The sequence below is a fragment of the Engystomops pustulosus genome, chromosome 11 (genome assembly GCF_040894005.1).
Source record: "Engystomops pustulosus chromosome 11, aEngPut4.maternal, whole genome shotgun sequence".
NCBI lineage: Eukaryota > Metazoa > Chordata > Amphibia > Anura > Leptodactylidae > Engystomops > Engystomops pustulosus.
This window is the reverse complement of record NC_092421.1, coordinates 60005408-60026754: the sequence shown is the minus strand read 5'-3', so window position 1 is coordinate 60026754 and position 21347 is coordinate 60005408. Positions and strand designations below refer to the sequence as shown.

The window sequence follows — 21347 nt, the reverse complement described above, 5'->3', positions numbered from 1 at the left end:
GGTCAAACATGTCGCGCCCCTCCATTTAATAATATGGAAGCTTCAGTGATGGGTGATCAGTCCTCTGGTATCTCCATCTATCTCATAGGGCACAAGGACATCTACAGCCTGTGTAAACGGGTCCTATGGAGACTATAGTGCAGAGCCTGTGAGATGGGGGTCACCATACAGCACAGGTTGCACCTTCCTTTCCTTTGCAAGACCCATAGTCAGTGAATGAGTACTGGAAATATTGAAGTGCTATGCTCAGCAATTTGACACTCCCTTTGTATTTAGTAAAGTCAGAATGCATGCACGAATCCTGCCGTTTCTTCCAATTACTAAGAATGTGTTTGGGTTGTCCCAACAGTCCTTACCCACCTTATGGTCAAGGCTGAGATGCACCGCCGCTGCTTCTGTGACTCCTGTGCAGGATTTACACTTTTGAAACTGTTAGTCATTGCTGTATGATGTCCTTATGCTGCTAGGTCCAGGCTTATGCCTGAAAGAAATGGGAATAATGTGGGGACCCTCACACCACAATATTGGTGATTAGTCGCCTGAAATGACAGGAGCAATGTGAAGTTTGCTTGTTTCTCAATAGCTGGTGTTTGTTTCTGCAATTATCCCTTTTAGATGGAACAACAGCATCAAGAGTGGCTTGAAGATCTGGCTATTCGTCTTCTGTGTGTCTTCGCCTTAGACCGATTTGGGGATTTTGTCTCTGATGAAGTAAGTTGCTTACAAATGAGTCACTTGGTTCCTGAAGGGGGTTAGAGTTAAGATGTCCATCTCCTAAACATTTCCATCATTGTTTTTAACTTTTTTTTTTAGGTTGTTGCACCCGTACGGGAAACTTGTGCACAGACGTTGGGAGTGGTCCTGAAACACATGAATGAAAGTGGTGTTCACAATGCAGTTAAAATCCTGCTTCTCTTATTGACCCAGGAACAGTGGGAAGTTAGACACGGGGGCCTATTGGGTATAAAATATGCCCTAGCAATTCGTCAGGTAATGTCCATCTGTTGCCAATGATTTCATCTCCATGTAACTCCACGTTTGACCTTCATAGCCTGCACTTTTACCAGTGTATAAATCTAGTCAATGACCTTGTGTTCCTTTGCGGTTTCTTTTGCAGGATTTAATTAAGACTTTATTACCTAAAGCGCTCCCAGCAATAATCAGAGGTCTCCAGGACCTTGACGATGATGTGCGAGCTGTAGCTGCGGCATCTCTAGTGCCAGTGGTGGACAGTCTAGTGAAGTTACAGTTTAAGCAGGTACCAGATGGAATATTTCTTGTTTACCCTGTAATAACCAAATACCCCCAGTATTCCCTATTTTAACCATGACAAGGTTTTAATATGGTAATACATGTACACATGTTTACTTTTTTCAGGTTCCCTTCATTCTTAGCACTTTATGGGATGCACTTCTGGAGTTGGATGACTTAACAGCTTCTACCAATAGCATCATGACCCTCCTTTCTTCTCTCTTAACATATCCTCAGGTTCAGCAGTGCAAGTAAGTTTGACTGTCTGGGGAAAGAGGGGGAGGGGGATTCTTGCCCATTAACCCACATTCAGTCTTCTAACTTTGTACTATATGTATGCAATGGTTTACAAATCGTAACTATAGATAGGAGAAAAATTGTCAGCTCTATGAGCGGGGGCTATCTATAATCTTTAGGGCGCTTCACACGCTGCATTTTGGCCTACATTTTCATTGCGATTGAAACTTGTAACAGCTGAAGAGAGGTGATTTGCCTGATTACTTTACTGTTTACATTTGTTAATGCATTAACTCATGAGTTAAGAGTTTACGATGCATTTTGTAATACAAATGTAAAAAGTAATGTAATTGGGAAAATCTCCTCTCCTCAGCTGTTTCAAACGCAATGAAAATGCAGGCCAAAACGCAAGTGTGAACGCGCCCTTACAGCTTCTCCTAACATGTGTAAAACATTTGTCTTCACAGTATTCAACAATCGCTTACGATATTGGTGCCACGGGTGTGGCCTTTCCTCCGGCACAGTATATCATCGGTTCGGAAGGCAGCTCTGGAAACTTTATGCACTTTGTTATCCACCCAGGATCAGGTTGGTATCTACTAAATATCTATTTAGCATCTTTTTATTTTTAGTGCTAGAGTTGCATTTTAACCATGTGAATAGACAAAATTCAGATTCTGTTTCTCTTCCAGAACTGTTCAGGTTGGCTGACCCCTATCTTGCAGGACATGCTGCGTCATATCTTTCAGATTTGTATTTTGGAAAGTAACCAGGAAATTCTTGACCTTATCCACAAGGTATGATGTGCTTGAGGTGTGTGTGGTATGGGGTTACCTTTTCCCTCTCAATCTATTCATTCATTTTTCTAATCTGTTTTCCCCCAGGTCTGGCAGCAGCTAATACACAAAGCCTCTGTGCAATATGTTGTGGCTGCTGCATGTCCCTGGATGGGAGCCTGGCTCTGTTTGATGATGCAGCCCGCTCATCTGCCTATTGATTTAAACATGTTGATTGAAGTGAAGCCTAAATCCAAGGTGAGATATTAAGTATTGATTGTATAAATTACACAATTAAATGATTTTTAAGCCAAAGATTTAAAAACCTGGTGTTGAGTAGTAGCTCCACCTGTGATCTCCAATTTTAGGGCTGCCGCACACTAGCCGTGATTATGGACGCTGCCAGGTTACGGAACTAAAAAATTGTAGTTTGGATTTGTCTGCAACTGGCCTTAGTCCGTATGAGAGCCTGATGCGATTAAAGTTTTATTTGTTTCAATTAAAGTGGAACAGTATGCCATCCATTGTATCGTGTGGTTGCCCACTGAATGTTTTCCATCTGCAGCAGCTTTCTGTAGCTGTAGCAGAAATGGCAAAGCTGTAGAGATTATGGTTTAAATTAAACCATGGTTTTGCGAAATGTTTTCTTTGTAAGATTTATTTTTTTTTTTTCTTACCGTAGGAAAAAGCTTGTGGAAAACTCCGTCAAGGTCAAAGCCAGACAAAAGAAGTTGCACAGGAGTATATGGCTGGCTCGGACAGTGTGACTGAAGACTCCGGCATCAGGGATTACTTGGTGACCCGTGCTCGGTTGGCTGCTGCAAAGTCAGTATTTATAAATCTCTATAAATTCTTACTTGATATGAATGCTACCTGCACACAAATAAGTAATGGCTGTGAAAGTTCTTTCCAGATATTAATAAGCAAAAGTCTATAAGATCTGTGAAAAACTCTTCTGCCAAGGACTCTGAGGGTGCTTTTGCATGTGGCTTATTGTATGTGGAAAGGCAAATGCATTTAAAGACCAATACAAAACTCCACGTGTAAATGCACCCTTAAAGATTTCATGGAAGTGGCTAGCAGCATGCACAGGTGGACATAATATATTGTGCTTGAGTTCAGCGGGTGGCCATGTCAGTGATTGCTTTGTTTCCTCTCCCCTTCCAGATTGCTGGGATCATTGTGCTGCTGCATTTGCGATCCCTGTGTCAATACGGCCTCTCAGGAAATAAAGCCGGCCGAGTCATTAGCTCAGTTGCTCCTCTTTCATCTGAACTCCAAGTCTGCCTTACAAAGGATCAGCGTGGCCCTTGTTATCTCCGAGTGGGCTACATTGCAGAAGGTAATGAATTGGGTTTAAGTTTCATCTCCCATGCCTACTTGTACTACAAAATCTCTAGTACAGTGATGGCGAACCTTTTTACCGAATGCCTAAACTGCAACCCAAACCCCCCTTATTTATTGCGCGGTGCCAACCATAAATTGAAGCAGTAAGTTATTGCTCACTGTTCTTCAACAACTTTCAATCAGATTGGCCTCCTGAGGACAGCAACACAGTAGAAAGGAGGGAAAATTTGCATCATTTTAGCTTCTTTCCAGTGTCCCTCTGTACACAGAGAATGGTAGGGCCAGCAGGAGGTCCTCCAAAAATAATTTGGCCCTGTTTACTCATTCTCCCTCTTCCCACAGTTCTAAGAAGAGAAGCAAGTATCAAAATATGCCTGAAAGCAGCATCTTTTAAGTGGCTTGCAACTGCAGAAAGATTTTGAGTTCTCTCTGGTGTGCTGGGGCGATGGCCCAAGTGCCCACAGAAAGGGCTCTGAGTGCCACCTCTGGCACCCATGCCATAGGTTCGCAATCACTGCTCTAGTATATTAGAATAACCAATTTCCAAATCTAAAACCAATTAAAATCTACCTATAAAAATAACAAATGGATAGACCAGGGACACAATTATAAATTTGGGCACCGTGACTGGTAAAGCCAGATGAGAGGGGCAAGCATAACCCCCTAGGCTCGTTAGCATAATTGAAAAGCCGAGTTTATAAGGAAGGAGGTCATAGATAACAATATCACTTATCAAAAATGGTTGTCTAATATGTAATACACAATGTTCATGTTGTGTTTGAAAATCTATTGAACATGGCAAGAAAACGCAAATAAAAAAATAAATAACAGGAGGAAACCACTTGCCTAGTTTATTTTGTTAAAGTTGGTATTGATGGTGGATAATTAAGTATTATATAGTTAGAAATTGATAGTGTTTCAGTGTTTAGCTATTTTTATTTTTGCTGCTACTAGGACATGTGCAACTACCGTAAAGTGGGTCCTGTGGAAGTCTGTCTATGAAGAATAGTGTTTGGGTGATTGAGTTTATTGGGAAAAGATTCATATACATATATAAATTATTTTTTTTAAATGAGCATTGATTGCGTCCCAGAATTCGGTTATATATACAGTCCCACCAGATTTTTATCATATATCAGCGTTATCACATAAACAGCGCCAGCAGACTTGGGTTCTGTTTTGGTAGGTTTGAGGAAATCCGTGTGGGGTGAAGTACCAACTATATCTTGATAGTTTTCCAGATGGATGACACACATAGAAACCTTGTAGTGTACTCTGAACACTAATGACCATTGTTTTTTTGCTTATTATGCGGTTGAATTTTTTTAGACCATTTATCCAGGTGCATGGGCTACATGCTGGTGTTTTTTTTTTTTGTTTTTTTTTTGTCTCCTAGCAGTAAATGCCTATAGACCACCAATCCATTGTCATTTCAATGATGGTTCCTCTATTGACGGCAATGGAGCTTGGCAATTTTATTTGCAGTGTGGCAAGCGGCAGATAAAACAGAAGATGTATGGTTCCTCTGAGCAAAATTGTTTTATGCACATTTCCCAGAGAGATATCAATGCGCCCTTTTATATATAGAAAATATCCAATTTAAATCCTGAGATTTTTATTTGTTTTTGTTTTTTTTTATACAGGAATGCAAAACGGTGACCCTTGCAGTCCAGCCGCGCCTGCTGGCAGTGTTGTCTGAACACTTGTATTACGATGAAATAGCGATTCCTTTCACCCGGATGCAGAATGAATGCAAGCTGCTAATCTCCTCTCTTGCAGATGCTAACATAGACATTCGGAGCAAAGTAAACTGCAGCGTCTTTACCATAGACCAAGCTAATGAACTGGTTAGTAAGTCTCTGTATTCATGCTTTTCTTTCCTTCTTAGTCTCCAAATCTGCAAGTGTCCTCACAAAAGTGCCCATTTGATACAATTCCACTTAGAACATGGCAAACATTTTGGCACTGATGGCCAAAGCTTCAACAGCTACCACAAGGCACCTTGTATTTCGATAGTCTCTCACCCAGCCATGGTTTTTGCAACCGGGAGTTGACTGCCCAGGCAGCAAATTTTGGAGCATTTCTCCTCGTGTTTGCTACCCAGTCAGTACTATTTTAGTGTCACCTGTGCATGCGGTTACTTCACACACTGACACATGGGTTGAAAACAGACCATGGCTAGGTTTAAATAACTATAATACAGGGATAGATAAAAAAAAGTCTAATTGACATTTATTGTATTTTATGAAGGACAATAGTAAATGTAAGATTCTTTACAACCAAAGCAATAAACTGATGACTTGGTGCTTTCCTAGGTAACTACAGTGTTCAGTGAAGCCACAGCACCTCTGCGATCCAATGCTAAAGTTTACCAGCAACTAGATGGGAAGAGGCAACAAGTTCAGATGACTGTATCAGAAACCAACCAGGAATGGCAAGTCCTTCAGCTTAGAGTCCACACCTTCGCGGCCTGCGCCATAGTCCATCTCGCGCAGCTCCCAGAGAAACTGAATCCCATTATCAAGCCGCTAATGGAGGCTGTGAAAAAGGAAGAGAACTCTGTGGTGCAGAACTACGCGGCCTCATGTCTGGCAAAGCTACTTCAGCAGTGTACAGCAAGGACTCCTTGCCCAAACCCCAAAATATTAAAAAATCTTTGTAGTTCAGTTTGCGTGGATTCCAGTATCACCCCTTCTGTGTCCTGTCCTGTCCCAGCCTTTAACAACACAGATCATCCAAAAGGTATGTATTAGTGAGGCGCCTACACTAAAAGGGACTGACGCAGATGTACTACAGAAAGCACTGAAAAATTCCACTTGGGATTTTTAATTTAAAAATCTATGTAAATATGCGTAGAAACCACAATTTATAGATCCATACACAGAATGACTATATTGGTGGGGAACCTCCTGAATATGTCCAGGGTTATGGAATCGGAAAAGATTGGGGATTGATGCATCTTATTGTGTATCACACTTCGCTACACTTAAGATTTGTTTAGACTATTGTAGTTTAAGAAGCATTAGCGCCTGCCACTGTCTGCCGAATTTATATCTTGGACCTGTTTCTCAGATGTGAATGGTATTGGTCCCCAACAGACTGGACAGTCATTCCTGTATATGCTCTAGGGAATCCCCAGTCTAGGTGGGAGTAAATGTGGGGCAGCAGGGTTTACCTGCATTCAGCTTGTAACTAGTTCTTACATAGCTCAGAGTACATCCCATCTAATTCATAAATATCTATTACAATTTTTTTGTTTGTTTGTTTTTTGTAAAGCTTTTTAGACAACCCCAATAATAACACTTTTACTAAACCTAAAAATCCATATATACAATGTTTATGTAACAGACTCTTGTTTTCTAAAGGTCCAAATTCAGAAAAGGATGGAGTGTGTCACACGGTGACAAAACACAGGGGGATCATTACTCTGTACAGACATCAACAAGCTGCTTTTGCAATTACTAGCAGACGGGGTCCGGCTCCAAAAGCTTCAAAGTCTCAGGTGGCAGAATTGCCCTCTGGAAGCAGAGTCCACGCCTCAGCAGAGGATGATGAGGTATTTATAACTTGTTAACGTGACTGAGGCAAGTGAGGCGAACGCTCCATTCATATCCTAGGAATATCACTGGATATGTACAATGTTCAGTCATTATCACTGTCTGGAACGAATGGTTGAGATTCTCTTCCATGCCTCCTGACTTCTCAAAAAGGTGTATTCCCAGACCATAATACTCATAGATCATTAGTATTTACACCTTCAAGGGATATACCAGGACATAATTTCCATTGCATATGTCGCAGACCTTGTTTTTCCCAATACTGTGTAATTCCTTCTCCTCCCATAGTGTGTGCATTACATATGCAATTGTTGCATCAGTAGTACATTGACTTTCAATCCCCTAATTCTCTTGAATCTCCAGAGGCGGTATAATGCCACATAATTGTATGTTTGCTGTTTTGTCATGTTGCACATGAAGCTTGTATTCCGGATCTATAAACCATAGATTCCTATGAAAAGTCATGGACCCGGTCAAGTAATCCTGTTTAACTTTAACCTCATGACCTTCAAATTGTGTGCAGCCTATTAGAACTGCCCTTGTGGACACTGAACCATTATTATTCTAGAGGATATCATAAAAAGAGGGGAAAGCAATATTAAAATGATTTTAATGCAGATGACCTATTCTTGGGACAGGTCATCCTTATCCAATTGGTTTCGGTAGTTGGACTTATACCTACTCTGAGGTCTTCACTCTTTCTTGGCACATAACTTTTTTTTTTTCCCACCATCAGAATCATAAGAATCACTTAATCCAGAGAAGAGGCGCAGAATATACTCTTGCTACCATTGCAAAACACTTTGCGTGTAATCTGGCCACAGGACTACCAAATCTCTGGGAGACAATGGTTGGACCTCTAAGGAACCACATCAACGTTGAGAATTTTGGTAAGTATCCAGTTGTCATTTTGTTTATAGAACACTTCCAGGAAGGATGTAAAGTAGAACTGTTGGTTTGTACTTGTCTTGCTGCCAGTTCTCTTGAAGATGCTTACATAGGTAATACAAAATGTGTTGTTGTAGATGGCAAGCTTCTCATGGAAAAAGGAGATGAGCACGCCCAGGAACTAGTCAACAGCCTGCAGGTGTTTGAGGTCACAGCCTCTTCCATGGATCCCAGCCTTCACCCCATGGTAAGTCGTTATTGGAAATGAGAGCTAAAAGTTGGAGGTAGTGGTTTGTATGTTAAATTTAATAAAGAATAACCTTTGCCCGAGAACCAGAAGTGGAAGTTTTTAATATGACTTCTCACAATATGGAAAGTTCACACATGGAAAGATGTGTGCTCTCAATGGTCCGTGCTAATCTTTGAAGAAAAAAAAAAAAAAAACTTAATCCCAAAATCTAAATCCCATCTTAATATCCATATAACACCTGAATTTTCAACAAATGTATTATTTAAATGTATAAAATTAGTCACTTGTGCACTAGCTAAGCATATGAGGATGGTGCCTGCAAGACCAAACAAATCAGAGAACATAAGTAAATGGATGTGGTTGGTTTCCATTTGATGTGATGCTGGGTGTTAAGAGCTTCAGATGTACGTGACCCCCTGGCTGCTCTTTCTCTGCCCCTACTGCAGATACAAAATAAAAAATCCTTGTGTGGTGATGTCCCCTGGGTATGGAAAGTTGTGCATCCCCAGGCTTTTCCAAAAGTGGATAATTTTTTTTTTTTTAATTTTTTTTTGCATGCACACACAAGACTCTCAGATTAGGGCAGAGATCTATGTGATCCGTGAAGGAAGGCAACAAACACTTGTAAGTGGGCACACACTCCGTTTATCGGGCTGTTCTCTAATTTGTTTGGTCTTGCAGGCACCTTCTTCAAAAACTTAGCCAGTGCACAAGTGACTGTATGTTTGTGGTCTAGATTATTTGGCCTCTTTTTGCTATAAGGAGGGAATTTCAGCAGTTCACCAGCGATGGCATCATGCACACAACTCTTTCCACTCCGTACTACCCCAGTAAGCGCCTTGTGCATTGCTTTACAATAGTATTCAAATGTGCACTGCTTCTGCAGAAAATCATGCAAAGTCTCTCTCCGGTAATTGATGTATCTGCAATACCAGACAGGGCCTGTGTGTCTGGAAAAAGCTCCTTCTAATTATGCATTAATATCATAGTCCTCTTGTTCCCCAAAAATATACATGGTGTGTTCCAATAAAAGGATTAAAAGCCATTTCTAGGAGCACTAGAAAATCCCTTGAGTTTTGGAGCAGTTTAAAAATATGGCTCCCGGCTCCTTCTGCATCACTTGCCCTGTACGGTTACTAATATTCCTGTCCACTAGCCACAAATATACTGACGTGATACAGAAGTTTCATTCCTCCTCTGGGGTGAGGGGTGGAAAAGGATGACGTCTCGGGTGTGAAGACATGTCAGGAATCTGTTTTTACTACATGGAGCTAAAATGTGGTCTGAATGTAACCTAACCCTTACACGGCTAACTTACTCTTACATTGTTTTACCTGTCCCAGCTTATAAGCAGTATGCAAATCATATAAAACCTGTGTGTGTATATAGGTCACACAGCTTCCCTTTTCTCTGTATTAGCAGCTATTTTCAGCCTCCGTAGAACAGTCACAATGAGTGTTGGTTCTTCTAAACTGCTCAGATCTGTGTTCAGTGAAGACGGGTGTCTCTGATGCCCCCACATAAAGTGTTACATAAGCTCTAATATTTATTTTTATTCTTGTTTTGCAGCTGCTTGAACATCTTCCTCATCTCTTCACGTGCCTGCGCCATCCTTACACATCAGTCAGGCATATGGCTTCTCGCTGTGTAGGAGTTATGAGCCGCATCGCTACCATGGAAACAATGAATGGCTTTTTGGAGAAAGTTTTGCCGTGGCTTGGTGCTATTGATGACAACACGAAACAGGAGGGGGCTATTGAAGCGCTGGCTTGTATCCTTTTTGTGTAAACCACAAGGCTGCATTTAGCTTGTCAAGTTAAAAAACCCACTATATTAATCTATGTACATTACAGTACCACGTGAGATCTGGTTACTGCTTCTCGGTATGATACATTGGCTACTTGGAATAATTGAGTTTGTTCAATGAAATCTTGGTCTTTCCTTGACATTGAATGACCAGGTGTGATGGAGCAGTTGGATGTGGGTATTATTCCATACATAGTCCTCCTCGTGGTTCCCGTGCTGGGAAGAATGAGCGACCAGACGGACAGCGTGCGCTTCATGGCAACGCAGTGTTTTGCAACACTCATCAGGCTAATGCCTTTGGAAGTAAGTTGTATCATGGGTAATGAGCCGACGGAGGCGCCACGACGGTAGACCTCTCACTATTGGTACAATAGTTTAATGATGTTGAATATAGTCAGTAAATCACCAAACCCTTATTAATATCTGCTTATGAGCTGCAGTACCGGACACGCCACATAAACGTGACCCTGACCCTTATACTATTGAATGAGTTGCATGACACATTCTTGACCTGCTACTCTACCTATTAATGGTAACCCCAATTCTCCTGATCACTTGGGGTCCCAGTGATTAGACCCTCAGAGAGGAAGCAGTCATGCTCTATGAATAGGGATAACTTGCAGGCTTGGACTATTTATTCTGTAAACCTACCAAGCATCAATCTCCCAGAAGATCGGTCTATCCTGCAGTCTGGGCCACTATCCATCCGTCTGTTGGATAAAAGGCTTTAGTTGTCGATATTAGCGCAGGATATTTTTCCGGATATGTTCCTGTGAGTACTTTAAGCCTTGTGTACTTTGTGTTTTCATGTAAATGATAATTTATTGGGCCTTTTTACAAGCATTATATCACCCGAAGTTTTATGTCTCTGGTTATGTTCCTCTTGGATCACCTTGGATTTTATATTTAGGCTGGGATCCCAGATCCTCCCACCATGTCAGAGGAGTTAATTAAACTAAAAGCCAGGGAGCGCAACTTCTTGGAACAACTGCTGGATGGAAAGAAATTGGAAAATTATACAATTCCTGTTCCAATAAAAGCTGAGCTGCGGAAATACCAGCAGGTAAGATGCCAAGACATTAATATTTCTGCCTGACAGCTGTCGCCTGCTTGTAATTCTTTTATCATATTAAAGGGTTTTCCAGGACTTGAATATCTATGGGCTTCTTTAGACTAGGCGCTCAGTGTCAGATTATTAGGGGCCTGGTCTCCCGTTCACCAGTTGTCACAGCACAAACATTGTGTGTTGGTGGCTTGTACATTGTAATACATGTAGCTTTCTCCTATGCACATGAATGTGTAGGAGTTAGAGCAATGCCTAACCACCATAAGGGGATCAGACCCAAAGGTATCTACACGGCTGCCATGCTAACTCGCGTCATAGATCTGTGACCTCTGCCTAGGTGTGGGGGACCATTGGTATCGAAGATCAGCAAACCTCTAAAAAAAAAAAAGGAAACAAAAAAAACCCTGTTACCTGCTCACCGTGAGATGCATCCTTCCCATTTCTTTGCTTCTATTACAACTCTTCAAGCTGACATGATGCGTTTCTTGTCTCTTTCCCTGTAGGATGGTGTAAATTGGCTGGCCTTCCTGAATAAGTACAAACTCCATGGGATCCTGTGTGATGATATGGGTCTGGGGAAGACTTTGCAATCTATATGTATCCTTGCCGGGGACCATTGCCTAAGGTAAATGGTTTATCTGAACTATTAAGTGGTTGTGTCAACTTTGGACAGTCAAAGGATGAGAGATGACCACCATCTGATGCGTTCCTGAAGATGATGGAGATGATTGAAGTGGCCGGTCGAGCGTGCATCCTGTGGCTCCATTCACTAATATGCTACAAAATTCAAAACAAGGAAGCGGCACTCCGTGGAAAGCAGTGATTTATTTCACCAGTGGGGAATACAACATTTCAGCTCAAGTACTTGACAATGGCTACATTGAGATGCCTGAAATGTTGTATTCCTCACTGGTGAAATCACGCTTTCCACGGAGTGCTGCTTCCTTGTTTTACATTTTGGACCATTGGGATCGTGAGTAGGAACCCTTGAAGCCTGCACCCACACAAGGATCTTAAACCGTGTTTTTTTGTTTTTTTTTCAATGTGCTGCTTTACCTTTTTCTTTTACACTACTACAGTCAGAAAGAGCGGAGTACATTGCTTGGGAATCTTTGGTACTAGGAGATGGGCGCTGTGCCATGCAATTTCTGATGCTCCCATAGCATTTAATGGAGTGCCAGGATGTGTGCTTGACCTGCCAATCCAGCTTTTACTAAGACCCTCCTTAAAATTCTTGCTGGTTCCATCAATTGGACCCTCATTGATTTTTAAATTAACTCCGGATAGGAGATAAACTAACACAGTACAGTCTCTTTAATGTAGTAATGTCTATAAATCTTGTGTTAATCCTTGCTGTGTTCTCTACAGATCCCAAGAGTATAGCAGGAGTAAGTCTGCAGACTGCGTACCTCTCCCCTCGCTAGTCGTATGTCCTCCAACACTAACTGGGCACTGGGTGGATGAAGTTGGGAAATTCTGCCCTAAAGAATATCTCAACCCATTACATTACACAGGTCCTCCGACAGAGCGAGCTCGGTGAGTGGTTGTGCCCTGTAATTTAATGGTCTTGATGGTAAATCTCTAGATACAATGTTTAGGATTCATTCCCTTATCCCAGGTTTCTGTGGCTTTGCTCATCCAAATAGTTTATTACCCATAAGAGAAAAAATTCCTGATCTTTGAGATGCCAGTGTAAGGAGCTAGGGTTATAGCAATATTTTGTAAATGGTAATAGATCCAAATGGATATTGCAAAAGGAGTGAGGGCCATGAACCCTGGATGAAATGAGCCTTGTTGTGGCCATAGGACAGATAGTTTTAGGAGGTGTCCCTTGCTTTATGTATGGGTGAAAATTTCTATGCTGATAAATTTAGAGGTCCCATACATTGTGTAAGTTAGCAATGCTGTATTTATAAATCCTGCCCATTTTACAGGTTACAGCATCAGGTGAAAAGGCACAATCTTGTAGTGGCTTCTTATGATGTCGTCCGGAATGATATTGACTTCTTCAGGTAAGTTTTTGGACTCTAGAAATCTCCTGTTCTGATTCAGTTTGTGTATTCATTCATCTTTTCTGGCTTACCTGTGACTGCGATCCAATGCATTGAATTATGTTTGCACTGTCCTGCTCTATTCTCTTCTCTCCCTTCCTCTATTATTATTATTATTATTATTATTATTATTATTATTATTATTATTATTATTATTATTATTATTATTATTATTATTATTATTATTATTATTATTATTATTATTATTATTATTATTATTATTATTATTATTATTATTATTATTATTATTATTATTATTATTATTATTATTATTATTCCTGTGGTTATGGTGTGTATTTGTTTTTATATGACCTGTAGTTGTTGCGATGATCCCACCACATGTTCACTTTAAGCTTTTGATTTCAGGAACATGAAGTTTAATTACTGTATTCTGGATGAAGGTCACGTCATTAAGAACGGGAAGACCAAATTATCCAAAGCTGTTAAGCAGATAACGGCGAATTATAGAATTATCCTTTCTGGTACACCAATTCAGGTATGAGGGGTTGTGTTTGGCCACACACCCAGACGGCTCACGACTGCCACCACCATACACATGTGCAGCCTCTGCCAGGTCGCAGATAATGGGGCATGAAATCCAGAATGTCTGGTTATTTTAGACTGGTCATTCAGTGATCTTTAAATGCATATTCCAGGATTAATATATTAATCTATCCTTGGACTAAGGTGATAATGATCCCCAATTCTAAGAGTCCAAGGACTGTTTTGAAGCGGGCATGGTGCTCCTGAGCTCCACTTCTGTTTGTAGCCACATGTCAATTGGTCAAATGCCTATGAAACGCTGACCATGTACTGTACTTTGCTTGTTGGAGAGATCACAGCGTTCAGATGAAAGCTCCGGTCTCTCTAACAGCTGATCTTTGGGGTACCGCATGTCAGACATTCTGATATTGATGACGTAGCCTTGGACTAGCTGAATAAATGAATCCCAGAATAACCCTGTAATGTAGAACAATCACTTCATGCAGTTTATGGACATTGTCCCAGATTTATCTGTCTTATCTCCACAGAACAATGTCTTGGAGCTCTGGTCACTTTTTGACTTCCTCATGCCCGGCTTCTTGGGCACCGAGCGCCAGTTTGCTGCAAGATACGGGAAACCCATTTTAGCGAGTAGAGATGCTAGAAGTTCCTCCCGTGAACAGGAAGCTGGTGAGGAAAAAAACCTACTTTGTCTTGTGCAATTTTCACGTTACTCCATCCACTTATCTCCTCCTCCATATTCTCAGGTGTTCTTGCTATGGAGGCCTTACACAGGCAGGTCCTACCGTTTTTGCTCCGAAGAATGAAGGAGGACGTTTTGCAGGATCTTCCTCCTAAGATTATACAAGATTATTACTGTTCCTTGAGTCCTTTGCAGGTAAAGAGAAACAGAATCCTTAAAATTTTGTGTTGCAAAATGTTTATCCATCATCTGGTGTCCCAACCTAAGGGAGCCCTGTGATCCGTCTGCTAAAATTGCAATTAGTCTGCAAATTGTGCATTGTATTTTACAAGGGATATCTGTATTGTACCATTCTCTTTCAGGTTCAGTTATATGAAGATTTTGCAAAATCCCGTGCAAAGACCGATGTGGCCGAAACAGTCTCTGCATCTTCACTGTCAGAAGAGAGTGAAAAGCCGAAGCTGAAGGCCACAGGACACGTCTTTCAGGTAATGTGTGTGCACAGGGAGCAGCCTAGATCTGTTGGTATAGGAGCCCGTCGCTACCTAGATGGACTTGTAGTAAGAAGTAATGTCGTTGTCTCTTTAGGCATTGCAGTATTTGCGGAAGCTTTGCAACCATCCTGCGTTGGTTTTAACGGCACAGCATCCGGAGCACAAGAAGGTCGCAGATCAGCTAGCGACTCAAAACTCGAATCTGCGGGATATTCAGCATGCCCCCAAACTATCTGCACTAAAACAAGTATGTCCAAAGGGGACCTATGTATCCTGTGAGCGTGAATTATAAAGTTAATGAAGACTTCTTGATAAAAATCAGGAGAATCTTTGTTTACAGGTCATGATATCAAAAAAATGTTGCAATTTGCTTTAACCTAGAGGATTGGTGACATGGTGACCTCTGAATAGAGACGAAAGTAACTGAAGTCCTGTAACTTTTTTTTTTTTTTTTCCCTACTTTTTGCAGTTGTTGTTGGACTGTGGTTTGGGTAACGCCAGCACTCCTGAGAGTGGCACAGAAGCCGTGGTAGCCCAGCACAGAGTATTGATCTTCTGCCAGCTGAAGAGCATGCTGGATATAGTAGAACACGACCTTCTGAAGCCTCACTTACCCTCTGTTACGTACTTACGGCTGGATGGTAGTATACCTGCCGGGCAGAGACATTCCATTGTGTCCAGGTCAGTGGTGGGTCTGTGGGCTGGATACTAGTAAGATGTGGTCAATCTCTTCCTAAATTTCTGAATTTGCCAGTTCTTGGCTCTGAGTTTAATATGGATCTCTCTCTCCAATATCAGGTTTAATAATGACCCGTCTATAGATGTCTTGCTGCTGACCACACACGTTGGTGGCTTGGGTCTCAACCTCACCGGTGCAGACACCGTAGTGTTTGTTGAACACGACTGGAATCCGATGAGAGATCTTCAGGCAATGGACAGGGCACATCGTATCGGTCAGGTATGATCAGAAAACCCTGATGTGGAGTTTAGGTCATTCTTGAGTTGAAGCAAATCAGTCTGAAAAGACTCTTTACATCCAAAATTTGTCTATTATATATTCTCACCAATATGTATTAGTCATTGATATCCACTTTGTGAGCCCATTAAATAGTATGAGGGTATTGGCAATCTCTGGCACTTGGTGAAAGTGAGTGCAGTAGGCAACTGAGCGCTGTGCTCGGTAACTTCTGACACTGATCGTATTGAATGGAGCAGCAGGATGCTGTTCTCGTGATGTGCTGGGGGTGGGTCTCAGACGTTTGAGAGAACCCTTTAAATGCCATATACAATTTTTTTTTTTTTGGGGGGGGGGGGGGGCTCATGCAGGGTTTTAAATGCACTTTGGTTAGTGACACACTGCACTCATCTAATGTACTTTTAATTTCTTGATTTTTGTTGCAGAAACGTGTAGTAAACGTGTACCGGCTTATCACAAGAGGAACCCTGGAGGAGAAGATAATGGGTTTGCAGAAGTTCAAAATGAGCATCGCAAATACAGTGATAAGCCAGGAGAATGCCAGCTTACAGAGCATGGGCACCGACCAGCTGCTGGACCTGTTCACCCTCGACAAGGTGGGCACAGATCATTGTATTGTTAGGAACTGTGGAATGGCCTGGACAGATAGTGGTGCATTATATTACACCAGTACAGGAGGGACACGGCTGATGTCTGCCTCCTGTAGAGGATAACTGGGCTGAAGAGCGGCTTTCCAGTATATAAAGACCTTGTGAATTGGGTCGCCTGTAGATGGAGGAACTTGGGAGGCAATTCAGTTCTAATTCAGTGCTGTGGACCCATAATTCTGTAGGTGTCAGACTCCTGGAAGAGATGACCATTCCCCTGCATTTATGCCGGCAGTAGATGACTTTTTTTTGGTTTTTATAAACCCATTCAACATTATTACTACTTTGTTTCCTAGGACGGAAAGGGTGAAAAGATGGAAACCTCCGAAACGGGCGAGAAGAGTTCCATGAAGGCGATCCTGGACAACCTGGGAGAACTATGGAACCAGGAGCAGTACGAAACAGAGTTCAGTCTTGACAATTTTATGCATTCTCTGAAGTGAACCCTCCGCTGCAGTGTTGTCCTTTGTTTAGCTGATATTCAGCAAGGGCCGGGATGGTAGAGCGGTTCTGCAAGAAGGAACCGGCAGGAAGATTGGAGACGGGAGAGAATGTGTCACATGAATTACAGTCTTAAGAGATGGAGGCTTGAATCCTAGTATACGGGTGTTTGGAGTTTTTAGTTGACCCTTTGACTCCTTCCTGTCATCACTGGAGTCCCCCCTTCCCCTGTACAGAGAACGGCTCTGGCGCACTGTTACATCTATGGCGATGAACACAAGCCACGGTTTTTTAAACATTGAAGTTTTAGGCCCTGACATATATTTGCTTTAAATCTTAGGGTTTTTTAAGATTGTACATTTTAATGAATTTTCCCATTTGACTTTTGGTTGAGGATTAATAGTCTGACCTTCAGTGAGGACCTTTGGTTGTTCTGGAGTTTATCTAGCGCTAAGCACACGTCCTGCAGATCTGAGGTTCTCCTCTGATGTCGGATCTGTGTGTACTGGCGGCATAGAGGAGTCTTACCCTGTGTATATGTAGCTTATCTTGTATCACATAATGAATTAATATGTGTCCGGACGGCGAGTGACCTCCCCTTATGTAATATATATAGAGAGAGAAGAGAACGCAAACCCAATGGAAATGAAGTTCTGTCACCACTTTTATCCGTGGCGTGCCGTAATGAATGATCATTCCATGTAAGCCGAAAATTAAAAAAAAAAAAAAACTACTATTGTCGTCTTTTAGTTGTTTTGTATGTGGTGGATATTATAAGGTGAATTCTGCGGCCGGTTGGGGGTGTGCAACAATGCTGTGCCTGCACCCACTGAAGCCTCTACCTGCAAATTTGCGCCCCAAAAAAAATGAATGGAATCACATTTTAGGAGGAAAACTATAATCTTGTGGCTATTCACAATCCAGGAGATTGAAGGTTTATGACTGCACAACTACAGATCTGGAAGAACCGGGGCCAGACATACGGGACGCAAATGGGGGTAGTTAGCGGCTGTTGGATTGGCTCGGTGGAGATGGGAGGAGTGAGTGTCCCTAATCTACAAAGGAGTTGGGAGGCCGCCCCACAAAATGGGCAGGAATAGGACCTGCTCTGCCAGGTCCAGCCCCATAGAGGTTTATTGCTCTTCAATCTTCATCTTTAGTAGTGTAGACTGACAAACTATCACACTAGGAGTGAGGGTCCTGCTCACAAGAGCTTACAATCTATGCACTACACAGTTTAGGTTCTCGGCTAATAATCTAGCGTTTTCATGTGTTAGGCTTTCACACAGCGGTTGGTTGAATACACGTCCCACATAGACTGCTATGGCACAGCGGTACAGTGCTCTCTGTTTATGGTCAAGCTCCATGACCCTCTATGGAGAGGGGAGCAGCGTTCACACGTCTTCTCAGAGCGCTGCTGTATGTATAGTGTGACTCTAGCCCAGTGGTGGCGAACCTATGGCACTGGTGCCAGAGGCGGCACTCTGAGTCCTTTCTGTGGGCACTCGGGCCATCACCCCAGAATGAAGTTCACCAGACAGAACTCAAAGAATCTGCCTGCAGAATCTTCCTACAATGATAGATGAATCTGCCCTCATCTTTTCAACTGCGTTGGTGTCCTTAGTAGGCTGAAGGATTGAAAGTTGTCAAAGAACAAAGAGAAATGCATTACTGCTTAAATTGCTGTGCTGGCACTTTCCAATAAATAGGTGGCTTTTGGTTACTGAGGCTCAAAAAGGTTTGCAATCACTGCTCTAGCCTAACAGTGTTATTCCCACCACCACATACACAGCTGATGGGTCTGTATATGTGCATGTGATAGGTTGTAAAACGCTGCCACCTAGTGGCGGGTTACAGTTTTGCATCCTGTCTTGACTAATACATAGGTATCGATGAAAACAATTTTAGTGTCATCAAATTCTAAAGCCTTAAATATTCAAAAACATTGTTAACAGATGAATTCTACACCCCCCCCCCCCCCCCCCCATGATTATCAGGGCTTGTTTAAAATGAAAAAGGTGCAAATCCAGGTTGTGCCAAAAAGCATCCCTATTTCCCTCCTCCTTACGCCACCTTCATGCCCTATAGCAGAGTGGTCCAATGCGGTGGAGGCCTCACACCGGGAGGCCAGAACCTCCTGATACATCCGGTCCTTGCAGTTGGGTGAATCAGACCCCCATACATTGTATCCCAATAAATCTGTAGACCTAGGTGTGTGATGCACGGCTGGTAGGTATACACACTACTACACACCGCTGTAATGTTACTCCTTTACACATTAGAAAAGTCCTTGCGAAACTGAAATATATTATATATATCTCATATCTATTTATCCACTACACTTCAGCACAAAGTGTTTGCACCTAATGCTATATCTCACTAGTAGAAGGCAGACATGATGGCCCATGTTTATCAAAAACTGCAGTTGCCTAATGTAGTGTGCAGGGGGCCTCAGATTCAGGATTTATGACGCCCCCTGCCCTGACAGAGTGCACCAACTTTAAATTGTATAGATAGATAAGACGAGATAACATGTTGGAGATGAGTATTTCTATACAGATGATGGAAAAGATGAGAGACGGATATTGAAAGACGATAGAGAAGGAGATGAGAGGTGGATAGAGACGAGTAGAGAAAGAGATATGATAGAGGCAAGTAGAGATCATAGAGACATGATAGAGATGGTAAGAGAAAAATGATAGATGGATAGTGAAAGGTGATGGAGACAGATGACTCATTATAGAGACGGGTAGAAATGATGGATAGAGAATGATCGAGAGATAATCGAGAAAGAAATAGATGGACAGATGACAGATATAGAGATGGATGATCGAGATAAAGATGGAGTGAAAGATATAGATGATAGAGAGGTAGAAATGAGAGACAGAGATTATAGTTATATTGGCTTGCTATCTAATTAATATAAATATATCGGATAAAACTTACAATTTTATTGGGTATGTGTATTAAAAACAGATGTAGATATCTGATTATTATTAGCTGTGATATGATAAAACTGCACATGCCTACTACCAACCATACAGGGAGCACAGAGTAATAAAAGAAACACAAGTCCAAGTAGAATAACAAAGTATCGCCAAATAATATGAAATGGTAATAACATCAGCCATGTCTGTGTGCAGGGGAGCAGCAGCTGGAAATATTAAGAATGATAAACATTTTTCATTTTTTCTTCTATGGATAAAACCAAAAGACACAATCGGTAAATGAACACTGCAGGTGACAGCAGCTGTAATACCAGGCAGAGGCACTGCATGGCGCTGTGCTCGGTGCATAGCATGAAATACACCTTTCATGGTTTTCTGCCCATATGGAGAGGCGACCAGTATGTCAAAAATATAGGGGGAGACTTATCAGAAAGTGTTGAGGTAAACCTATTTTAGTTGCCCATGGCAACCAGAGCTCTGCTTTTAAAAAAAAATAAATAAATTAGGTGAAAATGAAAGCAGAGCTCCGATAAGTTGCCATGGGCAACTAAAACAATCCTGCACTGACAGTTCTGATAAATCTCCCATCTGTATACACAACCCAAGTTGTGTTCATACCCTGATGTTATGGATATTATATAGAAATCACATAATTGCCTGAAATCGGCCCTGAATAATTAGGAAATTCCATCACTACAGTCCCAAAGTGTGGACAAGACTTGCATCATCTCCTGGACCAGAGGGCCTACAGCGGCATCCTGGCCATTGTTCTCTACGCCTCTGACAAAATTCCAGCATAATAAAGCGAATATCGAGAAGTAATGGATTGTCATGGCAACTAAGCACATTTTTACTCCTAGGCAGTTTGATAAATCTCCCCCATTGTTTTGTTTTTTTATCCATCTCCTCTCTTTTTATGTGTCAGATGCTAGTCGAATGTTCAGAAGCTAAATGAAAGTGTAGATAAACCTTGTACCTTGATAATCTAAGCACATTGTCAACACAGCATCTCACAGCACTTGAAGGAACTTGAAATGTCTGCTTAGAGAGTCCCAGCTCACACTCTGGAATCATGCATGAGCGTAAATGAGCGCCAGCAGCCTCGGGACACTCACCGGACCCCAGGGCTGCGGCAGGAGAGATCGGATCCCCCGGTAAACAAACCGGGTGGGACACACTTACACGCCGCGGTCATGCTTGACCGTGACGTGTATGGGGTTAAACACCCGGGATATGACTTTTTCCGATCCCAGGTGTTAGTGCCGGGTCTGGGCTGTGACCTCACAGCCTGAGACCGGCACCAGACTGACCGGATGTCCCTAAATCATCTTCTGACGTGCCACCATAGAAAGGCGTTCCGTCAGAAGAAGTACCCGATAGGGCGGTCATTAACCACTTAGCGCTCCGCGCCGTAGCTGTACTGCGC

General features: G+C 42.1%; 1 protein-coding gene across 2 annotated transcripts in view; it reads left to right on the top strand.

Annotated features, from left to right (window-relative positions):
• Nucleotides 1–17693, top strand: part of BTAF1 (B-TFIID TATA-box binding protein associated factor 1) — a 37807-nt gene extending 20114 nt beyond the window's left edge. For both annotated transcript variants that reach the window (XM_072131093.1, XM_072131092.1), the window contains exons 10-38: nt 616–711; nt 814–990; nt 1118–1258; nt 1378–1502; nt 1956–2076; nt 2181–2285; nt 2373–2522; nt 2947–3089; nt 3432–3606; nt 5255–5458; nt 5927–6353; nt 6977–7167; nt 7905–8058; nt 8194–8303; nt 9876–10077; nt 10267–10415; nt 11023–11175; nt 11682–11803; nt 12547–12714; nt 13113–13190; nt 13596–13725; nt 14261–14402; nt 14480–14610; nt 14778–14903; nt 15004–15156; nt 15379–15590; nt 15708–15867; nt 16311–16481; nt 16829–17693. In XM_072131093.1, coding sequence (XP_071987194.1) covers nt 616–711; nt 814–990; nt 1118–1258; nt 1378–1502; nt 1956–2076; nt 2181–2285; nt 2373–2522; nt 2947–3089; nt 3432–3606; nt 5255–5458; nt 5927–6353; nt 6977–7167; nt 7905–8058; nt 8194–8303; nt 9876–10077; nt 10267–10415; nt 11023–11175; nt 11682–11803; nt 12547–12714; nt 13113–13190; nt 13596–13725; nt 14261–14402; nt 14480–14610; nt 14778–14903; nt 15004–15156; nt 15379–15590; nt 15708–15867; nt 16311–16481; nt 16829–16975 — 4563 coding nt within the window. In that variant the 3' untranslated portion in view covers nt 16976–17693. The remainder of the gene's footprint in view (nt 1–615; nt 712–813; nt 991–1117; nt 1259–1377; nt 1503–1955; nt 2077–2180; nt 2286–2372; nt 2523–2946; nt 3090–3431; nt 3607–5254; nt 5459–5926; nt 6354–6976; nt 7168–7904; nt 8059–8193; nt 8304–9875; nt 10078–10266; nt 10416–11022; nt 11176–11681; nt 11804–12546; nt 12715–13112; nt 13191–13595; nt 13726–14260; nt 14403–14479; nt 14611–14777; nt 14904–15003; nt 15157–15378; nt 15591–15707; nt 15868–16310; nt 16482–16828) is intronic.
• The last annotated feature ends 3654 nt before the right edge of the window (nt 17694–21347 follow it).